The sequence below is a fragment of the Brassica napus genome (genome assembly GCF_020379485.1).
Source record: "Brassica napus cultivar Da-Ae chromosome A2 unlocalized genomic scaffold, Da-Ae chrA02_Random_29, whole genome shotgun sequence".
In the NCBI taxonomy this organism is placed as follows: Eukaryota; Viridiplantae; Streptophyta; class Magnoliopsida; order Brassicales; family Brassicaceae; genus Brassica; species Brassica napus.
In genome coordinates, this window is record NW_026013949.1 from 1 (window position 1) to 22,601 (window position 22,601).

Here is a 22,601-nt window from a genome sequence, read left to right on the forward strand (position 1 = left end):
TAAAAAACGTGTTTTTTTTTTGAACTAACAAAAACGTGTTTAATGTCAGAAAACATGTGTGTACCACATTGTTTTGAAAAAAAAATCTACATATTTAAAGTTGAGATGGTTTTAGTATCATCAGGATTTGATCTTTAAAAATATCATCAGGAATTGATCTGCACCACCAGTCTTTACAGAAACATAACACCACGATGGACTTCACCTTTCAAGAAAGAACTGGAACAATCAGGAAAAAACTATACAAATATTTACCAAAAAAACTATACAAACATGATTATTTTAACATCAGAATCAAAACTATTAGTTTTTATATTTTACAGTAACTAAATGACTTGTGTTCTAGAAATGTGTTCCGCCAAATGATTATTATAGTTCATCCAAGTTTCAAATCACATGAATTACAATTTAATCATAATTTATGCAAAGTTAACGAAGAAAAATTTTAAATAATATAAACAAAATCGTAAATTTCACAAACTGGTTCGGTGCGGTGAAGGTGAAAGTAGCTCAATATGGTGCAAGTAGTACCGTCATATCTTAATCCTCCTAAAACCTATTCTTTTGTTTGCAGTGTCGTCTTGTAAATGACTTCAGTGGATTAACAAACTTGAAACACCAAGGGAATGAGCAACGAATCACACTTGAAAGTTCCTCTTAACCAAATGCTAATTTTCTCTTGCTGCTTCATCCTTCTCAAGAAGAACAAGGCCCAATACTAATACCAAGCCCAATCTCAAGGCCCACAGAACAAATCGGATTAAAAAAAAAACAATAAATCGAAAATAAAACAAATATGCCGCAAAAAAGCCGCTTCGTCTTCTTCTTCTTCACCACTCCAACCAGTCACAGTCCCAGTCATACGTCACTCGCCAGCTCTCTCTCCCACCGCCTCTTGCTCCTCCTCCGGATCAAACATTCCACCTCTCCGTCAAACCCATCTCGAGGTACGAAACTAGGGTTTAAAAAGTCCCAACCTTTATCATCATCATCATCATCAACAAAGTCACAACCTTTTGAACCTTCACAGGGTCTAACTCTATAATGGATGATCACACTCACATCGAAAAGTCACAACCTTTGAGCAGAAAGAGATCGAGAAGACCCAAAAGGCTAGACTTTGTCGGTGGGGCTCGAAGAATCTGATCCACTTTCTAAAATCACTCGGTAGAGACACCACCGACAAGATCTCTGAGTACGATGTTACATCATCGTGAGAAAGTACATTCGTGAGGAGCTAACACATCCTTCGAAGAAGAAGACAAAGATAGTAACTTGCGATGTGAAGCTGCGTTTGCTTTTCGGGTGTCGAAGATAAACGTGGCGAAGCTGCCTGACTTGGTGGCTAAGCATTACGTTGAGAATCAGGACGGGGAAGAGTTTGATTATCTTTACAGCTCTGAGGATGATGATGATGATAAGAAGGGGAGGTTGTGTTTATCAGATAAGGAGGTTGTGGAGAAGGAGAAGCGTAGAGGGAGTGTTGCTGCTATAGTGAGGGATAACGTTAAGCTTTTGTATTTGGAAGAGTTTGGTCGAGGAGCTAGCGAAGACGTGTGAGATGTTTGAGGGTAAAGTTGTGGGGAGTTTCGTGAGGATCAAGAATCCTTGTCAGCTTGTTCACGTGACAGGTAACTTTTCATGTGAGATTGAGTCTGATTCGTTTGTGACTTTGTTTAACTCTCTCTTTTGTGTGTTATCTAAGGTGTGAAGGAGTGGAATCCGATTGATGGTTACTTTCTTCAGGTTACAAACTATTGTTATTATCTAAAGGATGTTGCTTCCTCTGCACTATCAGATGATGATTTCACTCAGGTGGTGTACTCAGAGCTATACTTGCTCCACTTTCTTCAGGCTCTTTGAAGATTTATATTCGTTTCTTGATATATTTTATTTGTGCAAAAACCTTTGTTCCTCTCTGTGTCTTGAGAATCTCAAGTGGCAGTGGGCTTTTTTAATTAAATTAATGTTTTAACTAATAGATATAGTGGCATTTTCATTCCAGCAAATATAGGTTTTACTTTGCATATAGTGCTTCCTGTTTATTATTTCTCACAGTTTTTTTTTGGTTAACTTTTGGCAGGAGGAATGTGAAGAGTTGCAACAGAGAATGAAGAATGGCTCTGTGAAGAGACTTACAGTTGTAAGTTTCTTGATTTTGATGTGAAGAGCTTGCTCTAGTAGTTTTGATGTGAAGAGCTTGCTCTAGTAATGCTTCTGCTTTATTTTAGTTCTCTCATAAAAAAAAATTCACTTTAATAATGGGACAGGTGGATATGGAAGAAAAAGTTAGAAGTTTGCATGAAGATGTGACAAAACATGTATGGTTGCTAGCTTGCTCTCTTTATTAGATATGATAATCAAATAACATTACCTCATTCTATTAACTTTTTGGTGGGATGTCTTATAGTGGATTGCAAGAGAACTTGAGTTGCTGCGAAGGAAAATTAACCAGGCCAGTGAGAGGGATGGAAAAGAGAATATCCTTTTTTCTTTAAGCATTATTAATAATATTGTATATTGAGGTGAGACTCCTTTTCTATTGGTTTGATTCTTGACTTCTTAGCACACTATCTCAGTATCTGGATAGGAGGGAGCTTCTTAGCAATCCGGAGGAAAAGTCGAGGCTATTGCTTGAAGTTCCAGAAGTTATTGCAGAAGAACCTGAACCTGAACGTGTAGATGTTGATGTGGACATCGAGGATGACTTCATGGAACCAAACCATGCGGCATCCATTGAGCCTCATTATGACGAAAAACAGGAACTAAAAGATTCACCGGAAGCTGTTGCAGAAGAATGTGTAGATGTTGATGTGAAGGTGGAAGATCACTCCATTGAAACTCCCAAGCTCCGTGATGAAGAAGACCAACCACCATGGGCTGCTTCTGCAGGTGCGTCCCATCTTTTGTAACTTCAGTGGATTGATAAGACTTGAATGGTCTGAACCAATGAAAACATATTCGTTCTGTCTTTGCCAAATGTGTTTTGACTAAGCTATTGATCAAGATGAATGTGTCCTTATACCATTTGGTTTCATTCTTGTGTTGTTTGCTGGCTAGATTAAACCATTACCTTCTGACTTGTATGGTTCTTCATAATGAAACATTCTGGAATTGATCCGGACTCTTGGGTTGTGTTGCATTTGCAGGTGACAAAGATCTCATTGAAGAAGACGTCATCATCACAAAGAACAACAAGGACTCTATCTATGACCAACCTCAAACTCAACCAAACTCAATAGAGATTATTGAACTGAGCGATGAGGATGATGAAGAGGAAGCTAATGACAATGGAGTTTACAAGCAGTGTGATCCAAAGAAGAAGATGTGGTGCTATGAAATGCCTAAAGGAGAAACGCATGGACCATTCTCCCTAGCAGATCTCAAAGAGTGGAGTGACCAAGAATACTTTGTTGACATTCCAGATTTCAAAGTCTGGAAGACAGGAAACAGCATCGAATCTGCAGTGCTCCTCACCAAACTCCTATCTCATGTCAAAGCCTAATCCCAACAGAAACTTATGTTTATTGAAAACATGTTCTTGGAGTTGTTTGTTTATTTCTCCTAAGTTGGGAGTATTGAAAACTTATGTGTTACATGTTCAAAATCTGAAGGTAGAATAAAATTTTTTGATAGAGTAACTGAGATTCTTGATTCAAAACGTATGTACAAGGACTAATATTGAGATTCTTGATCCAAACTTGTGTGTTACATGTTCTGCTTACTATACGAAGTTCTATGTTATCCAACAACATTAACAAAATAGAAAACTATACAAATCATGTACTTCCTCCGCTTTTGAAAGTAACATTTTTTTAGAGTTTTCACATTTATTAAAAATATAATAAATATTTATAATTTAATTTAAAATTTATTTTTCAATACAATTTTCAATAATTATCCATTCAATAATTATCCACTAATAAAATTTAATCAATTCAAATATTTATAATTAGTATATCTCAAAAATATACAGATGTACTTTTAAAAATATATAAAATCTATTTATGTAGAACAAGGATAAACTGTAGAAAATTTTAGAGGCCAATTAAGTTAAAATCATAAGTTAGGGTCTATTATAACAAAAAAGGAAATAATCGAGGACTAAATATGTAAATAGCTTCGCCTAAAGGATCCATGTCCGTCTTTGTCTTGTTCATAAAGAAAACTCTCTGGACGAGGTTTAATAGGAAACATTCTCGTAGCTAAAAGCAACCTACGACGACTGATTTGATCTGATAATGGAGAGATTACAGCGAATCTTCGGCGCCGGCGGCGGATTAGGTCACGCATCGCCTGATTCTCCGACTCTCGATACCTCGGAGCAGGTTTACATCTCCTCTCTCGCTCTCCTCAAGATGCTCAAACACGGTACAATCATCTTCTACTTCCCCTAGTCCTTAGGGTTCCTGATTTTCGTTTCGGTTTCTAAGATTATCGATCTGTTTTGCCTATCTCTCGTAATGCCACGTGGATTGCATAGTGATTTTGAAGAAAGTTATGATTTTGATTTTGAATTTGTGACCTAATGCCACGTGGATTGGATTGCATAGTGAGTTTGAAGAAAGTTGTGATTTTGAGTTTGTTACCTAATGCCACGTGGATTGCTTAGTGAGTTTTTGAAGAAAGTTATGATTTTGAATTTTTCGGTTTGTGATGGGTTTCGTAGATTATTGATCTGTTTTGTTATAGCTATCAATGCCACGTGGATTGCTTGGTGAGTTTTTGAAGAATGTTATGATTTTTGAGTTTGTGATTGGTGGATGATACAGGGAGAGCTGGGGTTCCAATGGAAGTGATGGGGTTGATGCTTGGAGAGTTTGTGGATGAGTACACTGTGAGGGTTGTGGATGTTTTCGCTATGCCTCAGAGTGGGACTGGTGTTAGTGTTGAAGCTGTTGATCATGTTTTCCAGACTAATATGCTCGACATGCTTAAACAAACTGGAAGGTATAAAGTCTCATCCTTCTCTTACACTTAGTGAGTCTTTTTATAAAATATTCTTTTTTGGATCTTTATTCATCTTGTATCGTGTTTCAGACCTGAAATGGTGGTGGGTTGGTATCATTCACATCCTGGGTTTGGATGCTGGCTTTCTGGCGTTGACATTAACACTCAACAGGTATCTGTTGCTTGCTCTGTTGATACTTGGTCTATGCATTCTCTTTGTGTGACCATTTTATCTATTAATGGCTCAGTATTAGTCCTTTGTGTCTATTCAGACTCAAGAGTTTGTCGTTTTCTGTTTCTTCCATACTGTATTGATGGCTAAGACACTATTGAATGTTACTTCTTCTGTCCTATGCCTTGCTTTAAGTGGTTTTGAATTGTAGAGTGTGTATATTCGACTTATATATTTTATTTACTTTAGTTTGGATTGGATTGATACAAACAATGGTTTTAGAGGTCTAAGCGGCTAAAGATGACTAACTACAAGTGGCAAAGTAACCATGGTTTAGTTACTTTATCTTGGATGCTTATCTATTTATGAGCGAGGGGTTTAGGGGAAGAAGATTATCAAGAAATTAGAGAGTTGTTACAGAGGAGAGGAGCGTGATTCAGCTCTGAGTAATAATGTTTGCTACGTTACCTTTGTGATTGTGTGTTTGTTCTTTGAGATTACTTAAAACGTAACAACTGTGTATGCTCATTGTTGAGAACCTGTGTGCTTTTGTAGAGTTTTGAAGCTTTGAACCAGCGAGCTGTAGCAGTGGTGGTTGATCCGATTCAGAGTGTGAAGGGTAAAGTGGTGATTGATGCGTTTCGTTCGATAAACCCGCAGACTATTATGCTTGGGCAAGAACCTCGTCAGACAACGTCCAACCTTGGCCACCTGAACAAACCATCCATCCAGGTGATGGATCACTTAGTGAAATCTTTTATAAAGTTGGAACACAGTCAAAGGGTGTCTCTAACACTGACTTTGGTTTACTACTATACAGGCTTTGATTCATGGATTGAACAGACATTACTATTCAATAGCCATCAACTATAGGAAGAACGAGCTCGAGGAGAAGATGTTACTAAACCTCCACAAGAAGAAATGGACAGATGGTTTGACCCTAAGACCCTTTGACACCCACTCCAAGACAAACGAACAGACCGTGCAGGTAATAAAGGATTCAATTATTTTGCAATCTTTTTATTTATTCAAACATGTCACACTCATGGTCATTGGCATTGTCTCTCAGGAAATGTTGAACTTAGCTGCTAAGTATAACAAGGCGGTACAAGAGGAGGACGAGTTGTCACCAGAGAAACTGGCGATTGTGAATGTGGGAAGACAAGACGCAAAGAAGCATCTGGAAGAACATGTTTCCAACTTGATGTCTTCCAACATTGTTCAGACGCTAGGTACCATGCTTGACACTGTTGTCTTCTAGAGAAGCTTTGTCCCTCTTCTGCATCATTCTGTTGAAATCAACTCTTTATGTGTTTCTCACTAGCACGTTCCATCGTACTCTGTGATTCCTCTTACAGCTATTTCAGTTTTTTTCTCTCTCTCATGGTAAGATCAAAGTTTGATAATGGTAAGAGTCATAATTGTTTTTAATTGAAAAGAAAACTGGTTTTAAAACAGAAACAGAAAGTTCAATCAAGAAAAAATCAGTAAAATGCAAAGTTTAACTCAGTTCATTAGACTCATCAGGAAGCGGATTCTCAAAGTTGAGAGTGTTCCTCATTGTTCTCCTACTGATTCCAACATTGTCATTGCCTTTCCTCATCATTGCCACAAACTCTCCATAGTTTATTTGTCCATCCTACAAAAGAAGCAAACACCATTAACATTCCTCTTAGCTTCTTTGGAAGGAAACAGTAAAATGATCTTTTATGAAACTACTTACATTGTCATGATCAATGTCTTTGATCATTTCATCAAGATGTGAATCTTTGATACCAAACTGCTTCCAAGCCTGTTGGAGTTCGTCCATAGTGATGCAACCACTCGAATCTTTGTCGAAGAAGGAAAACGCATTCACTAGATTCTCCTCTCTCTCCAGCTTGTTCAAGTGGATTGTTGCAGCCAAAAACTCTCCATAGTCTATCGTCCCACTCTCATCAACATCAGCCTAATAACAAACACACAACACATCATAAGATGATACTTAGTGAAAGTTTATAGTAAGAAAAGAGTAGTTAGTTACTGCTTCCAAGAGTTCTTTGATCTCTGACTCCACAAGCTCTGATCCAACACGTCTGACACTGTCTTTCAACTCTTCAAACGTAATGGTTCCACTGTTGTCAGTGTCTATCATCTTGAACAGTTCTTTGAGCCCACCGATCTCTTCCTCAGATAGTCTTTCTGCAACTACGCGTAAAGCCGTCTTCTTGAGTTTGTTCATTGCAGAGAACCTTTTCAGGCGAGACACAACTGCAAAGTCCAGTGGTTTATCTGGAGCAACAGTATCATCCACAATCCAAGGGTGACCTGACAAAATAAAAACATATGAATCACACACTAGCAAGAATATACACCATCCTTAACAGTGTAGACTCAAAAGGCAAGTGCTGCTTACACAAGACTTGATGAGCAGTTAGCCTTTTCTGTGGATTGCTCTCAAGCATCTTCCCTATAAGATCCTTGGCACTCTCTGAAATGCTAGGCCAAGGACTGGTCTCAAACTCCACCTTACCCTGTCTAATCTTTCTGAAGATCCCATATTTAGTTCCTGGATACAAAATAGGACACACATGACATGAGAGAGTCCCTCCCAACATGAATCAAACCTAGTAACGGTAACGCTGCAATTATACATATCTCTAGTGTGGAAGAAAGAATCTAACCAGCATTGAAAGGAGGGAAACCACATAATAGAATGTAGAGGATAACTCCAGCACTCCACACGTCACATTCACGACCGTAATGCCTATTTAAAACCTCAGGTGCCACATAGTATGCACTTCCAACAAGGTCTGTAAACGTTGCACCTGACAGAAAAACAAAGAAACATAGATTTGAGTGGACAAAACACACAAGCAAGGGTTCAATGAAACAGTATCCGACAACACAATCGTAGACATAGCCGGTCCTGAACATAGGCTATTAAACTATTGGTATATAGATCCCAAAATATTAAAAAAAGTTTATATATATATAGGTTCCTAAATTTAAATTAAAAAAAAATTCTTTTTATATAAATCCTTAATAAATTGTCTATAACGGCCAAAATTAATCATAGATGAAACTAGAAATCAAAAACCAGACCTGGTTTGAAGAAAACAGAGAGGCCAAAGTCAGTAGATTTAAGAGAAGAGTCTTCATCAGTTGAAGAGAACAAGAAGTTCTCAGGCTTAAGATCTCTATGCACAACACCAAGAGAGTGACAAGCCTCAACGACGCTAACAATGGTCTTGATAACCTTAGCTGCATCTCTCTCACTGTAATGACCTTTCATCGCGATTCTATCAAACAACTCACCACCTTCACAAAGCTCCATCACAAGGTGGACGCTGGTATCATCCTCGTACGTTTCTTGTATCCTGACAACGTTGGGGTATTCAGACAAGTGATGCATTATCTGGATCTCCCTCAAAACGTCGTCGTAGTCTTCTTGGCAAAGGAGCTTCCTCTTGGGGATGGTTTTGCAGGCAAGCTTTTGACCAGTTTCCTTGTGGGTGCAGAGGGAAGTGGTTCCATACTGTCCTTGTCCGAGGAAACGACCAAGAACGTAGTCGTCTCTCAGGTTCTTGGTCTTGTAAGGGAGAACCCATCTGGTTCTTGATTCGCTGGCCATAGTTTTCAGAGTCTTGACTTGTTCTTTGGAAAAGATGAAGAAGAAAACAATGAGGAAAGAAACTGAAGAGAGGGAATTTAACACAACTTTTATTGAATTAGCTTCCCATTTGAGTTTTTTTCTTTTCTTTTCACATTAAATGAATAATGAATGGCAAGTTATTAATTACTTGACTTGGTTGTTTTAGTTGAATAAGTTGTCAGCTAGTAATTATTAGCTGTTACAGATATATATGAATTAATTGAACATTTCATTGACCAAAAACATTAAGTTAATATTTTTATATATAATGTGCAATGAGCATGGTGAGTTGTAGACCATCTCCAATCACACTCTATAATTTCCTCTATATTTCACTCTAAAATAGAGTAACTCTATTATAGAGTTGAATTTGCTCCAATGGTTCACTCTATAATAGAGTTACTCTATAATAGAGTGAAATATAGAGTATTCTTGTTTTTTCACTCTATATTTAGAGTAAAAAAATATGATTACTCTATATTTCACTCTATTATAGAGTAACTCTATTATAGAGTGAACCATTGGAGCAAATTTAACTCTATAATAGAGTTACTCTATTTTAGTGTAAATTATAGAGGAAAAAATAGAGTGCCTTTGGAGATGCTCTAAGATATAGAACATACAACATGATAATGGCAAAAACATGGTCAGATGATCTCATTTCATGATATCAGATTTGCCTGTTTTATTTTAAACTTGAGTTTCATATGATAAAAATATAAATTATATAGTTTCAGCACGTTGTGTGTTTTCTTCAAAATAATTGATATGACTTTGGATGCAACACAGAAACTTGTTGAACATTCTCTAATTACAGAAAACAATTAACATATAAGAAGTTGATCAGAGAAAAAGAAGAAAACAACTGCTTTGATTGGTGACATGCATTAGCCATGATTTAGTTTGAGTTATAATATAACTCAAAATATTACCACCATTCATGAAGTAGAATCAATTTTTTTGAGTTATTATGTGTTATAATTGACATACAATTTTGAGTTACATCTTTTGTTAAGTTGATAACTCAAACACTTATTCAACATCAAAGAAAATTCCATGTATTCATTTTTTGAGTTAATAGTTTATAAGAATTTTTTTTTTAATTAAAATCCCACTTCCACGTTACTTTAAGATTATGTCCCATGTTTCTTTTTTTTTTTATTGTTAAAAATTCTTCAACAAAAAAAAAACAACTATTTGTTTGTTAGAAAAATATTGCATAAACTTCTTCTTATTTGAATTTGTCTAATAAAATAGTCCCTGTAATTTTAAATGTTAATTACGTTTGGTAACAATAATAAGCTTACATAAAAATATTTACTATTTATTTAATTAGCTTTTGTTATTTAAATTTAAAATATTTTTATTTTATCAATTTTCTTATTAAATTTGTAATAATTGCTATTATTATTATTATTATTATTATTATTATTATTATTATTATTATTATTATTATTATTATTATTATTATTATTATTATTATTATTATTATTATTATTATTCTTATCATTTATAATTTTCATACAATTTATGCATTATAAAGTACAAATCAATAATTTATAAAATTGTAACATGACCATGATTTCACTTGTTTTTAATATCAATTAATAAAATTTCAAAATATTTTTATTTAAACTATTAAACGAAATTGTCCTATAACTTTAACTGTCTATTTGGTAACTGAAGTTTTTACACAAAAATATTTGTAAATATATAGATACCATTTGTTATAGTATATACATATATTTATGTATATTTTCTTAAATTAAATTATTTTTAAAATTTAATTTATTTTAGTTTCTCTAGTTTATTTTAGCAAATTTATAATAAATAATATTATTACAGATATTCATATTTTTAAAACATACTTCAACTTATACATCAAAAACTTTAACTGTCAATTATTTTAAAAATATAATAAATTTTTACAACAAACAATACATAAATCTACGGTTTATAACTACATAATTTTTACTGTGAGTTAAATCGAATTAAAACTTTATTGTAATTCAACACTAATACAACATGTCACCACTTTGTAAAGTTAAACCGCATAAATCTCACATGTTAAACTGCTTTGGTAAAGTTATTAATGTCACACATGTCAAGACACACATTATATTAAGGCCACATACCATTTTGTACCAGAGAGCTAAACCTCTGAGAACAATGTTTGATAACTGTTTAAGAGCTTGATTCCAATTACACTACTCATAATTAGTTTTTATTGAAAACATAACTGCTTTTAAAACAGAAACAGAAAGTTCTATCAAGAAAATTCCAGAGTTGAATGTTCCTCATTGTGCCCCTGCTGATCCCATCACTGCCACCATTGCCTTTTCTCATCATTGCCACAAATTCTCCATAGTCTATTCTTCCATCCTACAAAACAAGCAAACACCATCAAACTTTGACTTAGCTCCTTCACTAGGAAACAGTGAATATCACTTACACTGTCTTGGTCGATGTCTTTGATCATTTTATCCAGATTCGAATCTTTTATCCCAAACTGCTTCCAAGCCTGTTGGAGTTCATCAACAGTGATGCAACCACTTGCATCTTTATCAAAGAAAGAGAATGCAGCTACTAGATTCTCCTCTCTTTCCAGCTTGTTCAAGTGGATTGTTGCAGCCAAGAACTCTCCATAGTCTATCGTTCCACTCTCATCAACATCAGCCTAATAACAAACACACACACACATCATAAGATGATGTTGGATAAAACTTAAGAAGAATAGTGAAAGTTAAGTTGCTAGTTTACAGCTTGCAAGAGTTCTTGGATCTCTGATTCCACAAGCTCTGACCCAACACATCTGACACTGTCTTTCAACTCTTCAAACGTGATGGTTCCACTGTTGTCTGTATCTATCATCTTGAACAGTTCTTTGAGCCCACCAATTTCTTCCTCAGATAGTCTCTCTGCAACTACGCGTAAAGCCATCTTCTTAAGTTTGTTCATTGCAGAGAACCTTTTCAAGCGGGACACTACTGCAAAGCCCAATGGTTTATCTGGAGCAACCGTATCATCCACAATCCAAGGGTGACCTGACAAAACAAGACAACTTCAATCACACGTTAGCAAGAATCTATATTAAGCTCATATAAGTAAGCTTACACAAGACTTGATGAGCAGTTAGCCTTCTCTTTGGATCACTCTCAAGCATCTTCTTTATAAGATCCTTGGCACTCTCTGAGATGCTAGGCCAAGGATCGGTCTCAAAGTCCAGCTTTCCCTGTAGAATCTTTCTAAAGATCCCACGTTCAGTTCCTGGATACAAATTAGGACAAATGAGACGAGAGAGACTGAAACGCTGCAATATAAAGACAAAAGAGAAAGAAAGAATCTAACCAGCATTGAAAGGAGGAAAACCACATAATAGAATGTAAAGGATAACTCCAGCGCTCCATACGTCACATTCACGGCCGTAATGCCTACGTAAAACTTCAGGTGCCACATAGTATGCACTTCCAACAAGTTTGGAAAACGTTGCACCTGACAAAAAAACAAAGAAACAAACATTAGCATTTAAAACATGGGTCTTTAAGCAAGGGTTCAATGAAACAGTGTCACAAACACACAATCATGGAGAGAAAGAAAAAGAATATGTAAAGGTCATAGAGGGAAGAATCAGGCCGGCTAAATAGTGTCATAGGCCCTGGGACAAAAAAAAATTTAATTTCTAAAATAATATTCTTTTTTACAAAATCCGATAGATATTTGTTGTTTTTTAATATCAGAAGTATTTTTTAAAATAAAACTGAGTTAAAACAAAAAAGTACTTTCATATAAAAAAGGTTTTTCTTCTTATTTTTAATATAAAATACATGTATTTAACAAAAATAGAACCGTTATCTATTAAGAAATAGGGGGACAACTGATTGGACCGAAGAGGCGCACAGCTTGTCCCCCTATCTAAGCGGGCATGGGAAGAATCAAAACCAGACCTGGTTTGCAGAAAACAGAGAGACCAAAGTCGATAGATTTAATTGAAGCGTCTTCATCACGAGAAGAGAACAAGAAGTTCTCAGGCTTAAGGTCTCTATGCATAACACCAAGAGAGTGACAAGCTTCGACGACCGAAACAATGGTCTTGGTGAGCTTAGCTGCTTCTCTCTCACTGTGATGATCTTTCTTGGCGATTCTATCGAACAACTCACCACCTTCACAAAGCTCCATCACAAGGTGCACGCTAGTAGCATCCTCGTACGTGCTGTGTATCCGGACAACGTTTGGGTTTTCAGACAAGTGATGCATTATCTGGATCTCCCTCAAAACGCGGTCGAAATGTTCTTGACGAAGAAGCTTCCTTTTGGGTATGGATTTGCAGGCAAGCTTTTGACCAGTTTCCTTATGGTTACAGAGGAAAGTGGTTCCATACTGTCCTTGTCCGAGCACACGACCAAGAAGGTAATCGTCTTTCAAGTTCTTGGTCTTGTAAGGTAGAACCCATCTGGTTCTTGACTCGCTGGCCATAGTTTTGCGAGTCTGACAGAGAGGAAAAAGAAAATAATAAGGAAAGAAACTGACTTGAAGGTATTGAAGAGAGACAAGTGAAGAACACTTTTATTGGGCAGACAAATGATAATATAATCAAATAGTAATCATTAGGTGTTACAGATATTTTCATTGACCAACAAAATCAAGTTAATATTTTTTATGTATAGTAGGTATCTACGTATTCGCTTCCTAGGACACTAGATAATGGAAAAACGTGTTCACATGGTCTCATTTCATGCCATAACACTTCCTGTTTCACCCAAACTTGAATAAAAGATATGCTAAAAGTATAAATTATATATTTTAGACACGTTGTGTATCTTCTTCAAAATAATTGATATGACATTTGATGTACGCTTAAACCTTGTTCGGCGAGGCTGTGAGGGACGACCACTTTGGACTAAAAGAAGCTCAACTCTTGATCATGTGGATTACTTGCCCCATTATCGTTTCTGGTTCATACCCGCCTATTCAAGATGGAAAAGAGTAATATATCAGAGTTTTGAAAAAAGTTTTTAAACAGTAAACTTTAAACTCTAAACACTAAAACCTGAATCATAAACCTTAAATTTTAAACCGAAAACACTAAAGCATAAGCAACAAAATACCAAACCTTAAGTAGAAAATACCTTTTTTCAATCTTTCCATGACATCGTTTTCATAAGCTTGATAACCATCACCAACTATGTTCCTCTGTGGTTCTGCTTCTGCAGATTTCTTGGCGGTCACAAAATCGGTTTGTGCTCTCTGTAGCGGTACAACCAGCAATGGATTAGAGAGATCACCACACAATGTTCTCGTCACTGCTACCTACAAGAGAGAGAAAAAAAAAGAAATAATCCACCATTTGACTTTTGACATAACACCAAGTTAATACTCACAGCTTCATCTTTTGTAGCCATTACAATAAGAGCAGAGCATTTCTCTATGGTACTCCTGATGACAACATCTTCAAACCCCACCAAACTTTTCAAACACTTCTCTCTGAGCCTTCCCGCTGTATAACCTTCACCAAATCAAGAAACCTTCAACACTCTCTCCTTATCAAGCTGAACACTAGCACCAGCTCCAGATCCACTTGGGATCATCTTGGCGTTTATGTAAGTTCAAGGCTTTCAACTTGAATGCTTTTGACATCTCTTTCTCGCTGAGCTTCAGAGCTTCCTCTCCAGAGGATAATATATAATGATCCACAAAACCCTCCATCTCTCTCTCTCTCTATCCTCTTCTTCTATGCAATTAAACCTAGCCACCAATCAAATATTGTAAACTTGAATAATCTAAAAACCGTAGGATATGTTAAAGAGACCTTGCTAATCTTAGTGAAGCTTTTTCTCAATTTCAGAGCAGTTTATTCAAAAAAGACTAATTATTAACTAATCTTAAACATGGGAGTTGATAGAAGAAGCTTGACCACTGGTAATGAAGAAGACTAAACAAATCTTTTCTCCCTCTCTCTAAATCTAAACAGGTTTCAAGACTCTTTTAAGTTATTGTTTCTTAATTTCTTTTTGTTTTCACTTTTAAAAACTGTTTTGGTAAAGTTATTAAATTCAACATTTCAAGACATTATATTAAGTCCAAACATTTTGTAACAGAGAACCTCCGATAACTGGTAAAAAGAACTAGCATGATCAAATGTTTAATGACTATTAAGAGCTTGATTCCAATTACACTGGTCAGAATTGGTTTTATTGAAAACACAACGGGTTCAAAACAGAAAGTTCTATCAAGAAACTTTCAGTAAAATGAAAAGTTTAGTCATTCACTCAGGAATGAAGATTCTCAAAGTTAAGAGTGTTCCTCATTGTTCTCCGGCTGATCCCAACATTGCCATTTCCTTTCCTCATCATTGCCACAAACTCTCCATAGTTTATTTGTCCATCCTACAAGAATCAAACACCATTAAACTTCCTCTCAGCTACTTCACAAGGAAACAGTAAAAGATCTCTTACATTGTCTTGGTCGATGTCTTTGATCATTTTATCAAGATGTGAATCTTTTATACCAAACTGCTTCCAAGCCTGTTGGAGTTCTTCCAGAGTGATGCAGCCACATGAATCTTTGTCAAAGAAAGAGAATGCAGCCACTAGATTCTCCTCTCTCTCCAGCTTGTTCAAGTGGATTGTTGCAGCCAAAAACTCTCCATAGTCAATTGTTCCACTCTCATCAACATCAGCCTGACACACACACACACACACACACACAATCATAAGATGATGACTTGGTGAAAGTTAATAGTAAGAAGAGAGTAGCTAGTTACTGCTTGCAAGAGTTCTTGGATCTCTGATTCCACAAGCTCTGACCCAACACGTCTGATACAATCTTTCAACTCTTCAAAGGTGATGGTCCCACTGTTGTCTCTGTCTATCATCTTGAACAGTTCTTTCAACCCACCGATTTCTTCCTCAGAGAGTTTCTCTGCAACTACGCGTAAAGCCATCTTCTTAAGTTTGTTCATTGCAGAGAACCTTTTCAGGCGGGAAACTACTGCGAAGTCCAATGGTTTATCTGGAGCAACCGTATCATCCACAATCCAAGGGTGACCTGAGAATATAAGAACACATGAATCACCACTAGTATACATCATCTTTAGCAGTCTAAACCCAAAAAGCAAGAGAGCTTACACAAGACTTGATGAGCAGTTAGTCTTTTCTTTGGATCGCTCTCCAGCATTTTCATTGTAAGATCCTTGGCACTGTCTGAAATGCTAGGCCAAGGATCGGTCTCAAAGTCCAGCTTTCCCTGTAGAATCTCTCTAAAGATCCCATTATCAGTTCCTGGATACAAATTAGACACATGAGATGCGAGAGTGAACACGCTGCGATTATACATATCTTTAAAGAGAAAGAAGGAATCTGACCAGCATCGAAAGGAGCAAAACCACATAACAGAACGTAGAGGATAACTCCAGCGCTCCATACGTCACATTCACGGCCGTAATGCTTAAGTAAGACTTCAGGTGCCACATAGTATGCACTCCCAACAAGTTCTGAAAACGTTGTGCCTGACAAAAACAAAAAAAACTCACAGTCACAACAAGTTCTTTAAGCAAGGGTTCAATGAAACAGTGTCCAGCAACACAATCATGCACGAAACCAGAGAAGGAGAAGGATGTGCGAAGGAGGAAAGAATCAAAATCAGACCTGGTTCGCAGAAAACAGAGACGCCAAAGTCAGTAGATTTAAGAGAAGCATCTTCATCAGAAGAAGAAAACAAGAAGTTCTCAGGCTTAAGATCTCTATGCATAACACCAAGAGAGTGACAAGCCTCAACGACGCTAACAATAGTCTTGATAACCTTAGCTGCATCTCTCTCACTGTAATGACCTTTCTCCGCGATTCTATCAAACAACTCACCACCTTCGCAAAGCTCCATCACAAGGTGAACACTAGTATCATCCTCGTACGTTTCTTGTATCCTGACAACGTTGGGGTATTCAGACAAGTGATGCATTATCTGGATCTCCCTCAAAACCTGGTCGCAATCTTCTTGACAAAGGAGCGCCCTTTTAGGTATGGATTTGCAGGCAAGCTTTTGACCAGTCTCCTTATGGGAACAGAGGAAAGTGGTTCCAAACTGTCCTTGTCCCAGCACACGACCAAGAAAGTAATCGTCTTTCAGGTTCTTGGTCTGGTAAGGTAGAACCCATCTGGTTCTTGACTCGCTGGCCATAGTTTGAGAGTCTGACATTTCCTTTAAGCAGAGGAAGAAGAAGATAATGAGGAAAGAAAATGACTTCAAGGCATTGAAGAGAGGCAAGTCAAGACCACTTTTATTGAGCAAATGAAAATAGTAATCATTAGCTGTAACAGATATATGAATTAATTTAACATTCCATTGACCAATAAAATCAAGTTAATATTAGGAATCTACGTGCTCGCTTCCTAGGACACTGGATAATGGCAAAACGTGTTCAGATGATCTCATTTCATGCCATAACACTTCCTGTTTCAACCAAACTTGAATAGAATATATAGAAAAACATAAAAATTATATATTTTCAACACGTTGTGTATTTTATTCAAAATAAATGATATGACATTGGATGATGGTAAAACCTTGTTCCACGAGGCTGTGAGGGACGACGACTTTGGCCTTACTTAGTTCCAGATAATGTGGATTACTTACTCCATTATCGTTTCTGGTTCATACCCGCCTATTCAACATGAAAAAGTAATATATCAGAGTTTTTGCAGAACAAGTTTCAATAAAAACTCTAAAGTTTAAACAGTAAACACTAGACAACATGAATTTGAGTAGAAATACCTTTCTCAATCTTTCCATGACCTGGTCTTCATAAGCTTGATAACCAACACCAACTATGTTGCTCTGCGGTTCTCCAGATTTCTTGGCGATCACAAAATCGGTTTGGCCTCTCTAAAGAGGCACAACTAGCAATGGATTAGAGAGATCACCACACAATGTTCTAGTCGCTTCTACCTACAAGAGCAGAGAGAAAAAAATGAAATAATCCAACATTAGATCTTTGACACTTAACAAATAACGAGAGAAAAAGAGTTAACGATAATACTCACAGCTTCATCTTTTGTAGCCATTACAATAAGAGCAGAACGTTTCTTTTTAGTACTCCTGATGACAACATCTTCAACGCCACCAAACTTTTCAAACACTTCTCTCAGCCTCCCCACTGTATAACCTTCACCAAAGAAACCTTCAACGCTCTCTCTTTATCAAGCTGAACAAAAGCACCAGCTCCACTTCTATCTTCTTTTTTCTTCCCATCAACACCACCACTCTCCGGGGTTTCAAACCCACCTCTCTTCTTCGCATACATCGCACGTATCCTATCCACCTCCTCCTTAAGCTTCCTCGCGATCCTCTCCACTTCATCATAACCCCTAGCCGCACGAGTCGGAGCAAAACCAGAACGCTCCCTTTCCTCCTCTTGGAATCCACTTGAGATTTCTTCTCCTGTTTCTCACGCTGGATTCTAAGAAGCTCATCAAACAGCTTCCGTCCCTTCTCGTCTTTGAAACCTCGTAAGATGTATTGACCCTCTGAAACTTCTCGTGAGCGTCGGGATCATCATGGCGTTTTATCCGGATGCAAGACCAAAGCTTTCAACTTGTAAGCTTTCGTAACCTCTTTCTCGCTAAGCTTCAGAGCTTCCTCTCCTGAGGGTAAGCCAAGAACTATATAAGCCCTGTTCATTTGGTTGCCGCATGTTTCGGCGTCAGCGGCAGCGTCAATGATGACAGTTGTTGTTCGTTTCGCAGACGCTATCGCATATTATATCGCGACCGCAGGTTTTATCGGCGCGGCGTTCGAATGCGGCGTCAGACACAGTTTCCTGCGTCAACAAAACGAACAAGAGTTGACGCAGAATGTTGATGCTGCCGCTGATGCCGGTACCTACGGCAACCAAACGAACAGCCCTATAGTGATCCAAAAAACCCTCCTTTCTTCTATTGCACAAAACCACAAAGGAGTTATCTTTATTGCTATTAAACATAGCCACGAATCAAAATATTAAACATAGCCACAAAGGAGCTCTAGAATTTGGAAGTTTACTTCGAGCAAGGACATTCCGAGAAATAGAGAAAGTATATCGTGCTTGAGATATCGATATACCTGAGGGATATGGAGTCGAAGAGGAGGAGGAGGAAGAATCAATCGATCGCGTGATTCGTCGTGGATTGAAGAAAATGGAACTGAACTTGCTGGGAGATTTTGAGTTTAAGCTCTTTATTAGCCTTACGACGTCGTTTATAGTCTAATGACGCCGCTTTAAAGGTTTTAAGTGGGCTTTAGGCCTAATTAGGCCCACTATTATTATTGTCAATTTAAACCACAAACCCCCCCGGTTCTGGTTAAACAATATCTTTCCAATCAACTTTTAGATTTTGGAAGACTAATGAATAAATAAAAAATAAGAATGGTTTCTTGAGTCATGTTTTGTGAAACTCTCTCTCTATGCTTTTAAGTTTTAACATTTTAATGGAAACTTCTATTTTGGAGGAGGTCATTAAGCTGCTTATTGTCTTAGACTAAGCTGCTTTTTATCTTCATATGATATGAGAGAACACGAAAGGGATTAGTACCTATTTTGATCAATTAGCAGATACTAATTCAAACTTAAGTTAATCAGATAGCAGAAAGATGATGAGAAAGAAAAAATGATTACTCAAAACCTTCCTTGTTGAATAAGAGTAGTCAGAGAGAATATACAGCAACAACTACTATTAAAGCCTTGTCTCTAACTTCAATTAACACATTTAGATAAAGAGGATCACTTCTTCTACCTGTTCCTCAAACTTTCCAGAAACCTACTAATCTCTAGCTCAGTGTTTCCTTTTTACTTTGTTCAAGTTATCGCAGAAACCCTGTACAAGAAGTCTCCAAAGGGATTCTATGTAGGTGAATCTATCATTCATGTGGCCTAGTGTGATTGACTCTCTATCCCTGAAGAGCACGGACAGCGTCTGACATTTCCATTAACTGCTGCTCCGCTTTGGCTTTCCAGCTCACCAACTCTTTCAATGTTTCCTGAAACAAAAAACACATGATCAGATTCTCAAATCATGACTCCTTCACATCATGTGAAGCATTGGGAAAATTGCATGTAAACTAAATCAATGTGTAGTAGTGAATGAAGCAAAGGCTGTAAGAAGATGGGAGGGTGGTTGACATCTAGGCTATCAGATTTTCCTAAAATAATTATCCAAATCAATGTTTCTAATTTGTTACCTGAGACAGAATAGTTGGGTCGTCAATATCTGATCTTGGACCTGCAGTCACTGAAGAACCTGGAGTCAACTCTGCTTTGTCTTGATTGGAGCTTCTGGAATCACCTCTGGTCATACAGATAAACAAGGAAGCAAAAACATTAAACAACCATATAAAACCATAAAGCCTAACCTAGAAACAAAGCAACAGTTCTAACCTCTCCGTCCTTTGCATCTCGGAGTTGAGCACTAACTGTTCCTCAAACCACATATGATCTTGGAAAGAGCTTTTGCGAGCATTTGGTGGAAGAACATCGGTAAGGTCAGCTTCAACATCCCATGGATCAAAACCATTCACTGTGAAGTCATCCAAGTTGGTACTATGCAATAGATGTTCCCAATTATGAGGAGATTTGCTCCCATTTGCCTGCAGATTGTTCTGCGAGCTTGAAATTCCCACCAGCTGATGTTCTACTTTATCTTTCCATGAAGTTAGTTCCTTAACCATGCTCTGCAACCGAAGAAAGTAGACAAAAGCTTCACTAAGTTAAAACATCCCTAGGCAAGAAGATTCAAACAAATACTGTTTACTTGTTTTGGGTCTGAACCTGTGTTGAAGTCAGTGAAGTTGAGATCTCTGCAATTTTCTTATCAGTCTCTACCTTCCACTTCATACATTCCGTGAATCGTTTCTAGAAAAAAAAATGCAAACAGAACAGTTTTGCGTCTCTAACTTCACACATTCCTTAAGCAAACAAGCAAAAATGAATCTCAAAAGGTCACCTCATTTGCATCAGCATGATCTGGTAACTTTGGCTTGGATACAAGGTTCTTGATATCACTGCATTAGAAGCAAAGAAAATAAGATTACAAGTACACCTCCTTGACTTCAAACAAAGAAAATATTGAAAGCATAATACCTCTTCATTTTATCAATCTCTTCCCTAAGCTTTGAAGAGACAGCAGAAGATTGAGATAAAGGAGACTCATGCGCTGATCTCTTAATCTTCCATTGAGATAAAGGAATCAAATCAGTATCAGGAACTCCAGATTCACGCTTAATGTGAGCCACATCAGCCACAAGCTCCTTAATATCACTGCACACCCCCACAAAGAAAACGTCATTTCAAAACACATCTCAACTTCAAAACACAACAAACATTGCAACCATTAGTACCTCTTCATTTGATCAATTGCTTCCTTAAGATTAAAGGACGGTTCACAATCCCCAGGCTCAAGTTTAATCACACCCTGAAGCTTCCACCAAGGAGGAGGAACCCAGTTAGGATCAGGAACACCAGACTCACATTTCACCTTAAGCAAATCAGCACTCTCTAGCCAATACTGCATGGCTCCTTCGGTATTGTAACACCTCCTAAACCTATCAGCACCACCAGGTGTCACATTCCCATCGATATGCCTCAGCAAATGATCCAACAGCCCAGTATCACCGATTCTCTTTCGAGCTATGGCTCTTAACTCGCCTCGTGAGATAGGTTTCTCGAAAGAAGCACCTACCTCTTTTAGAACATCCTCCATTGCTTGCTCCGCGGAATCAACCCTACAAAAGGTCTCGACTTTATATAAAGGGTAAGTGTGAATGATGTTAAAGGCGACGTCTTTTGTTACCTATTAGTACTCCAACGAGTGGTTCTCTGTTTCTCGAAGGTGTAGTTTTCACTCTTGACTGCAACGAGAGAGTTGTTATCTAGTGATTGAGAGAGTTGTTTTCTTTTCAGGACGCTTCTAGTTACATGATGAAAGCCCTCTTCTTCTTCTTCCTTCTCTAGCTTGACTGTGACAATGGCTTTGCTGGAGGAGCCTGAGGACACGTGCTTGTCCTTCTCTAACTTGACTTTGACCAAGGCGTTCCTAGAGGAGCTGTTATCTTCTCCCATCATGGTATAACGATTCAGCTTGATGGGACGAAGCTTCTTCTCAGACATCTTACATAGGCTCTAGCGATTCACATTTCAAGCTACAAGTAAATAAAGAGGGAAAGAGTCAAGTGATACCTAAATGATGCAGATGGAATAATCGCGATCTAAAATTGAAAACAGAGAAGGCTTAAATCGAGAGATTTTGAGATGAGAGAGGCGGCACCTTTAGGATCGAGGAGGTGGGAGAGACGAACGAACCAGACAAAGTAGAGGAAATTGAAAACAATAGCTGTCGATAGTGGTTGTTGAGGAGAGCCCTAAAACCGCTAAAATCCCTAAAAAATACTTATCTGCTTCTCCCTTTTCAGTATTTGCCGCCGTTATTGGTATAATAAAATTTTAATTTTTTTTCGTAGTGGTTTTTTACCACTAGGAAGTGAGAATAGTGTCGTTGGTCTAACAGAACCAGACGGTTTAGCACCCAAAGGTATAGTGAACCAGACAGTCTAGCAAACGTGCACCTTCACACACGGGCACCATTCAGAGACGTGCGTGACAACTGCGAGACAAGCAGTTGTAATAGTAACAAAAATATATAGTACTCACAGCGGAGCGGTTGCAGGCGTTTCGTCACCATTCGAAGCCACAGTATTACTCACGCTTATATAATAAGGCGAAATCAGAACGTTAGACACTAATCGTTTTGACTGGTTTCAATTTATTAGTCTAGCAGAGTAACAGGTCTCAAGTCTGATTTAATGTTTCGAAAACAGGCATAC

At 37.5% G+C, this 22,601-nt stretch overlaps 5 protein-coding genes and 3 pseudogenes across 5 annotated transcripts; 2 read left to right on the plus strand and 6 right to left on the minus strand.

Moving 5' to 3' along the window:
- Positions 1-796: 796 nt before the first annotated feature.
- Positions 797-3,763, plus strand: LOC125594025 (annotated as a pseudogene).
- A 357-nt stretch (positions 3,764-4,120) lies between these two features.
- LOC125594023 (26S proteasome non-ATPase regulatory subunit 14 homolog) lies at positions 4,121-6,504 on the plus strand. Its single transcript, XM_048770341.1, has 6 exons — positions 4,121-4,371; positions 4,773-4,950; positions 5,041-5,122; positions 5,678-5,854; positions 5,943-6,110; positions 6,192-6,504. The coding sequence occupies exons 1-6, from the start codon at positions 4,242-4,244 to the stop codon at positions 6,381-6,383; spliced, it is 927 nt and encodes a 308-aa protein (XP_048626298.1). The 5' UTR covers positions 4,121-4,241; the 3' UTR covers positions 6,384-6,504.
- A 21-nt stretch (positions 6,505-6,525) lies between these two features.
- On the minus strand, positions 6,526-8,855 carry LOC125594022 (calcium-dependent protein kinase 12-like). Its single transcript, XM_048770340.1, has 6 exons — positions 8,207-8,855; positions 7,786-7,929; positions 7,518-7,670; positions 7,146-7,429; positions 6,846-7,070; positions 6,526-6,761 (listed from the first exon to the last, which is right to left on the minus strand). The coding sequence occupies exons 1-6, from the start codon at positions 8,733-8,735 to the stop codon at positions 6,624-6,626; spliced, it is 1,473 nt and encodes a 490-aa protein (XP_048626297.1). The 5' UTR covers positions 8,736-8,855; the 3' UTR covers positions 6,526-6,623.
- A 1,961-nt stretch (positions 8,856-10,816) lies between these two features.
- Positions 10,817-13,244, minus strand: LOC125575688 (calcium-dependent protein kinase 12-like). The gene is made up of 6 exons (XM_048770337.1): positions 12,701-13,244; positions 12,105-12,248; positions 11,871-12,023; positions 11,517-11,800; positions 11,209-11,433; positions 10,817-11,138 (listed from the first exon to the last, which is right to left on the minus strand). The coding sequence occupies exons 1-6, from the start codon at positions 13,227-13,229 to the stop codon at positions 10,974-10,976; spliced, it is 1,500 nt and encodes a 499-aa protein (XP_048626294.1). The 5' UTR covers positions 13,230-13,244; the 3' UTR covers positions 10,817-10,973.
- A 420-nt stretch (positions 13,245-13,664) lies between these two features.
- Positions 13,665-14,341, minus strand: LOC125594024 (annotated as a pseudogene).
- A 521-nt stretch (positions 14,342-14,862) lies between these two features.
- Positions 14,863-17,696, minus strand: LOC125594020 (calcium-dependent protein kinase 12-like). The gene is made up of 8 exons (XM_048770338.1): positions 17,523-17,696; positions 17,315-17,412; positions 16,400-16,949; positions 16,117-16,260; positions 15,881-16,033; positions 15,517-15,800; positions 15,209-15,433; positions 14,863-15,139 (listed from the first exon to the last, which is right to left on the minus strand). The coding sequence occupies exons 3-8, from the start codon at positions 16,944-16,946 to the stop codon at positions 15,023-15,025; spliced, it is 1,470 nt and encodes a 489-aa protein (XP_048626295.1). The 5' UTR covers positions 16,947-16,949; positions 17,315-17,412; positions 17,523-17,696; the 3' UTR covers positions 14,863-15,022.
- Positions 17,389-18,428, minus strand: LOC125594019 (annotated as a pseudogene).
- Positions 18,429-19,377: 949 nt separating this feature from the next.
- On the minus strand, positions 19,378-22,206 carry LOC106404479 (protein AMEIOTIC 1 homolog). Its single transcript, XM_013845199.3, has 9 exons — positions 22,046-22,206; positions 21,572-21,920; positions 21,120-21,503; positions 20,863-21,039; positions 20,726-20,783; positions 20,551-20,634; positions 20,161-20,453; positions 19,965-20,070; positions 19,378-19,763 (listed from the first exon to the last, which is right to left on the minus strand). The coding sequence occupies exons 2-9, from the start codon at positions 21,886-21,888 to the stop codon at positions 19,674-19,676; spliced, it is 1,509 nt and encodes a 502-aa protein (XP_013700653.2). The 5' UTR covers positions 21,889-21,920; positions 22,046-22,206; the 3' UTR covers positions 19,378-19,673.
- Positions 22,207-22,601: the final 395 nt, after the last annotated feature.

What these genes read in the sequence shown, in the direction of transcription:
- LOC125594023 (XM_048770341.1), top strand. Translation starts at nt 4,242, where the DNA reads ATGGAGAGATTACAGCGAATCTTCGGCGCCGGCGGCGGATTAGGTCAC. An exon ending in ATGCTTAAACAAACTGGAAG is followed by an intron (nt 4,951 to 5,040) that starts GTATAAAGTCTC and finishes ATCGTGTTTCAG; the next exon opens with ACCTGAAATGGTGGTGGGTT. An exon ending in TTGACATTAACACTCAACAG is followed by an intron (nt 5,123 to 5,677) that starts GTATCTGTTGCT and finishes GTGCTTTTGTAG; the next exon opens with AGTTTTGAAGCTTTGAACCA.
- LOC125594022 (XM_048770340.1), bottom strand. Translation starts at nt 8,735, where the DNA reads ATGGCCAGCGAATCAAGAACCAGATGGGTTCTCCCTTACAAGACCAAG. An exon ending in AACTGCTCATCAAGTCTTGT is followed by an intron (nt 7,430 to 7,517) that starts GTAAGCAGCACT and finishes TTATTTTGTCAG; the next exon opens with GTCACCCTTGGATTGTGGAT. An exon ending in TCAAAGAACTCTTGGAAGCA is followed by an intron (nt 7,071 to 7,145) that starts GTAACTAACTAC and finishes GTTTGTTATTAG; the next exon opens with GCTGATGTTGATGAGAGTGG.
- LOC125575688 (XM_048770337.1), bottom strand. Translation starts at nt 13,229, where the DNA reads ATGGCCAGCGAGTCAAGAACCAGATGGGTTCTACCTTACAAGACCAAG. An exon ending in TTTTCCTCCTTTCAATGCTG is followed by an intron (nt 12,024 to 12,104) that starts GTTAGATTCTTT and finishes ATTTGTATCCAG; the next exon opens with GAACTGAACGTGGGATCTTT. An exon ending in AAGACATCGACCAAGACAGT is followed by an intron (nt 11,139 to 11,208) that starts GTAAGTGATATT and finishes CTTGTTTTGTAG; the next exon opens with GATGGAAGAATAGACTATGG.
- LOC125594020 (XM_048770338.1), bottom strand. Translation starts at nt 16,946, where the DNA reads ATGTCAGACTCTCAAACTATGGCCAGCGAGTCAAGAACCAGATGGGTT. An exon ending in CTCTGTTTTCTGCGAACCAG is followed by an intron (nt 16,261 to 16,399) that starts GTCTGATTTTGA and finishes TGTTTTTGTCAG; the next exon opens with GCACAACGTTTTCAGAACTT. An exon ending in AACTGCTCATCAAGTCTTGT is followed by an intron (nt 15,801 to 15,880) that starts GTAAGCTCTCTT and finishes TTATATTCTCAG; the next exon opens with GTCACCCTTGGATTGTGGAT.
- LOC106404479 (XM_013845199.3), bottom strand. Translation starts at nt 21,888, where the DNA reads ATGTCTGAGAAGAAGCTTCGTCCCATCAAGCTGAATCGTTATACCATG. An exon ending in ACTCGTTGGAGTACTAATAG is followed by an intron (nt 21,504 to 21,571) that starts GTAACAAAAGAC and finishes GACCTTTTGTAG; the next exon opens with GGTTGATTCCGCGGAGCAAG. An exon ending in GAGATTGATAAAATGAAGAG is followed by an intron (nt 20,784 to 20,862) that starts GTATTATGCTTT and finishes CTTCTAATGCAG; the next exon opens with TGATATCAAGAACCTTGTAT.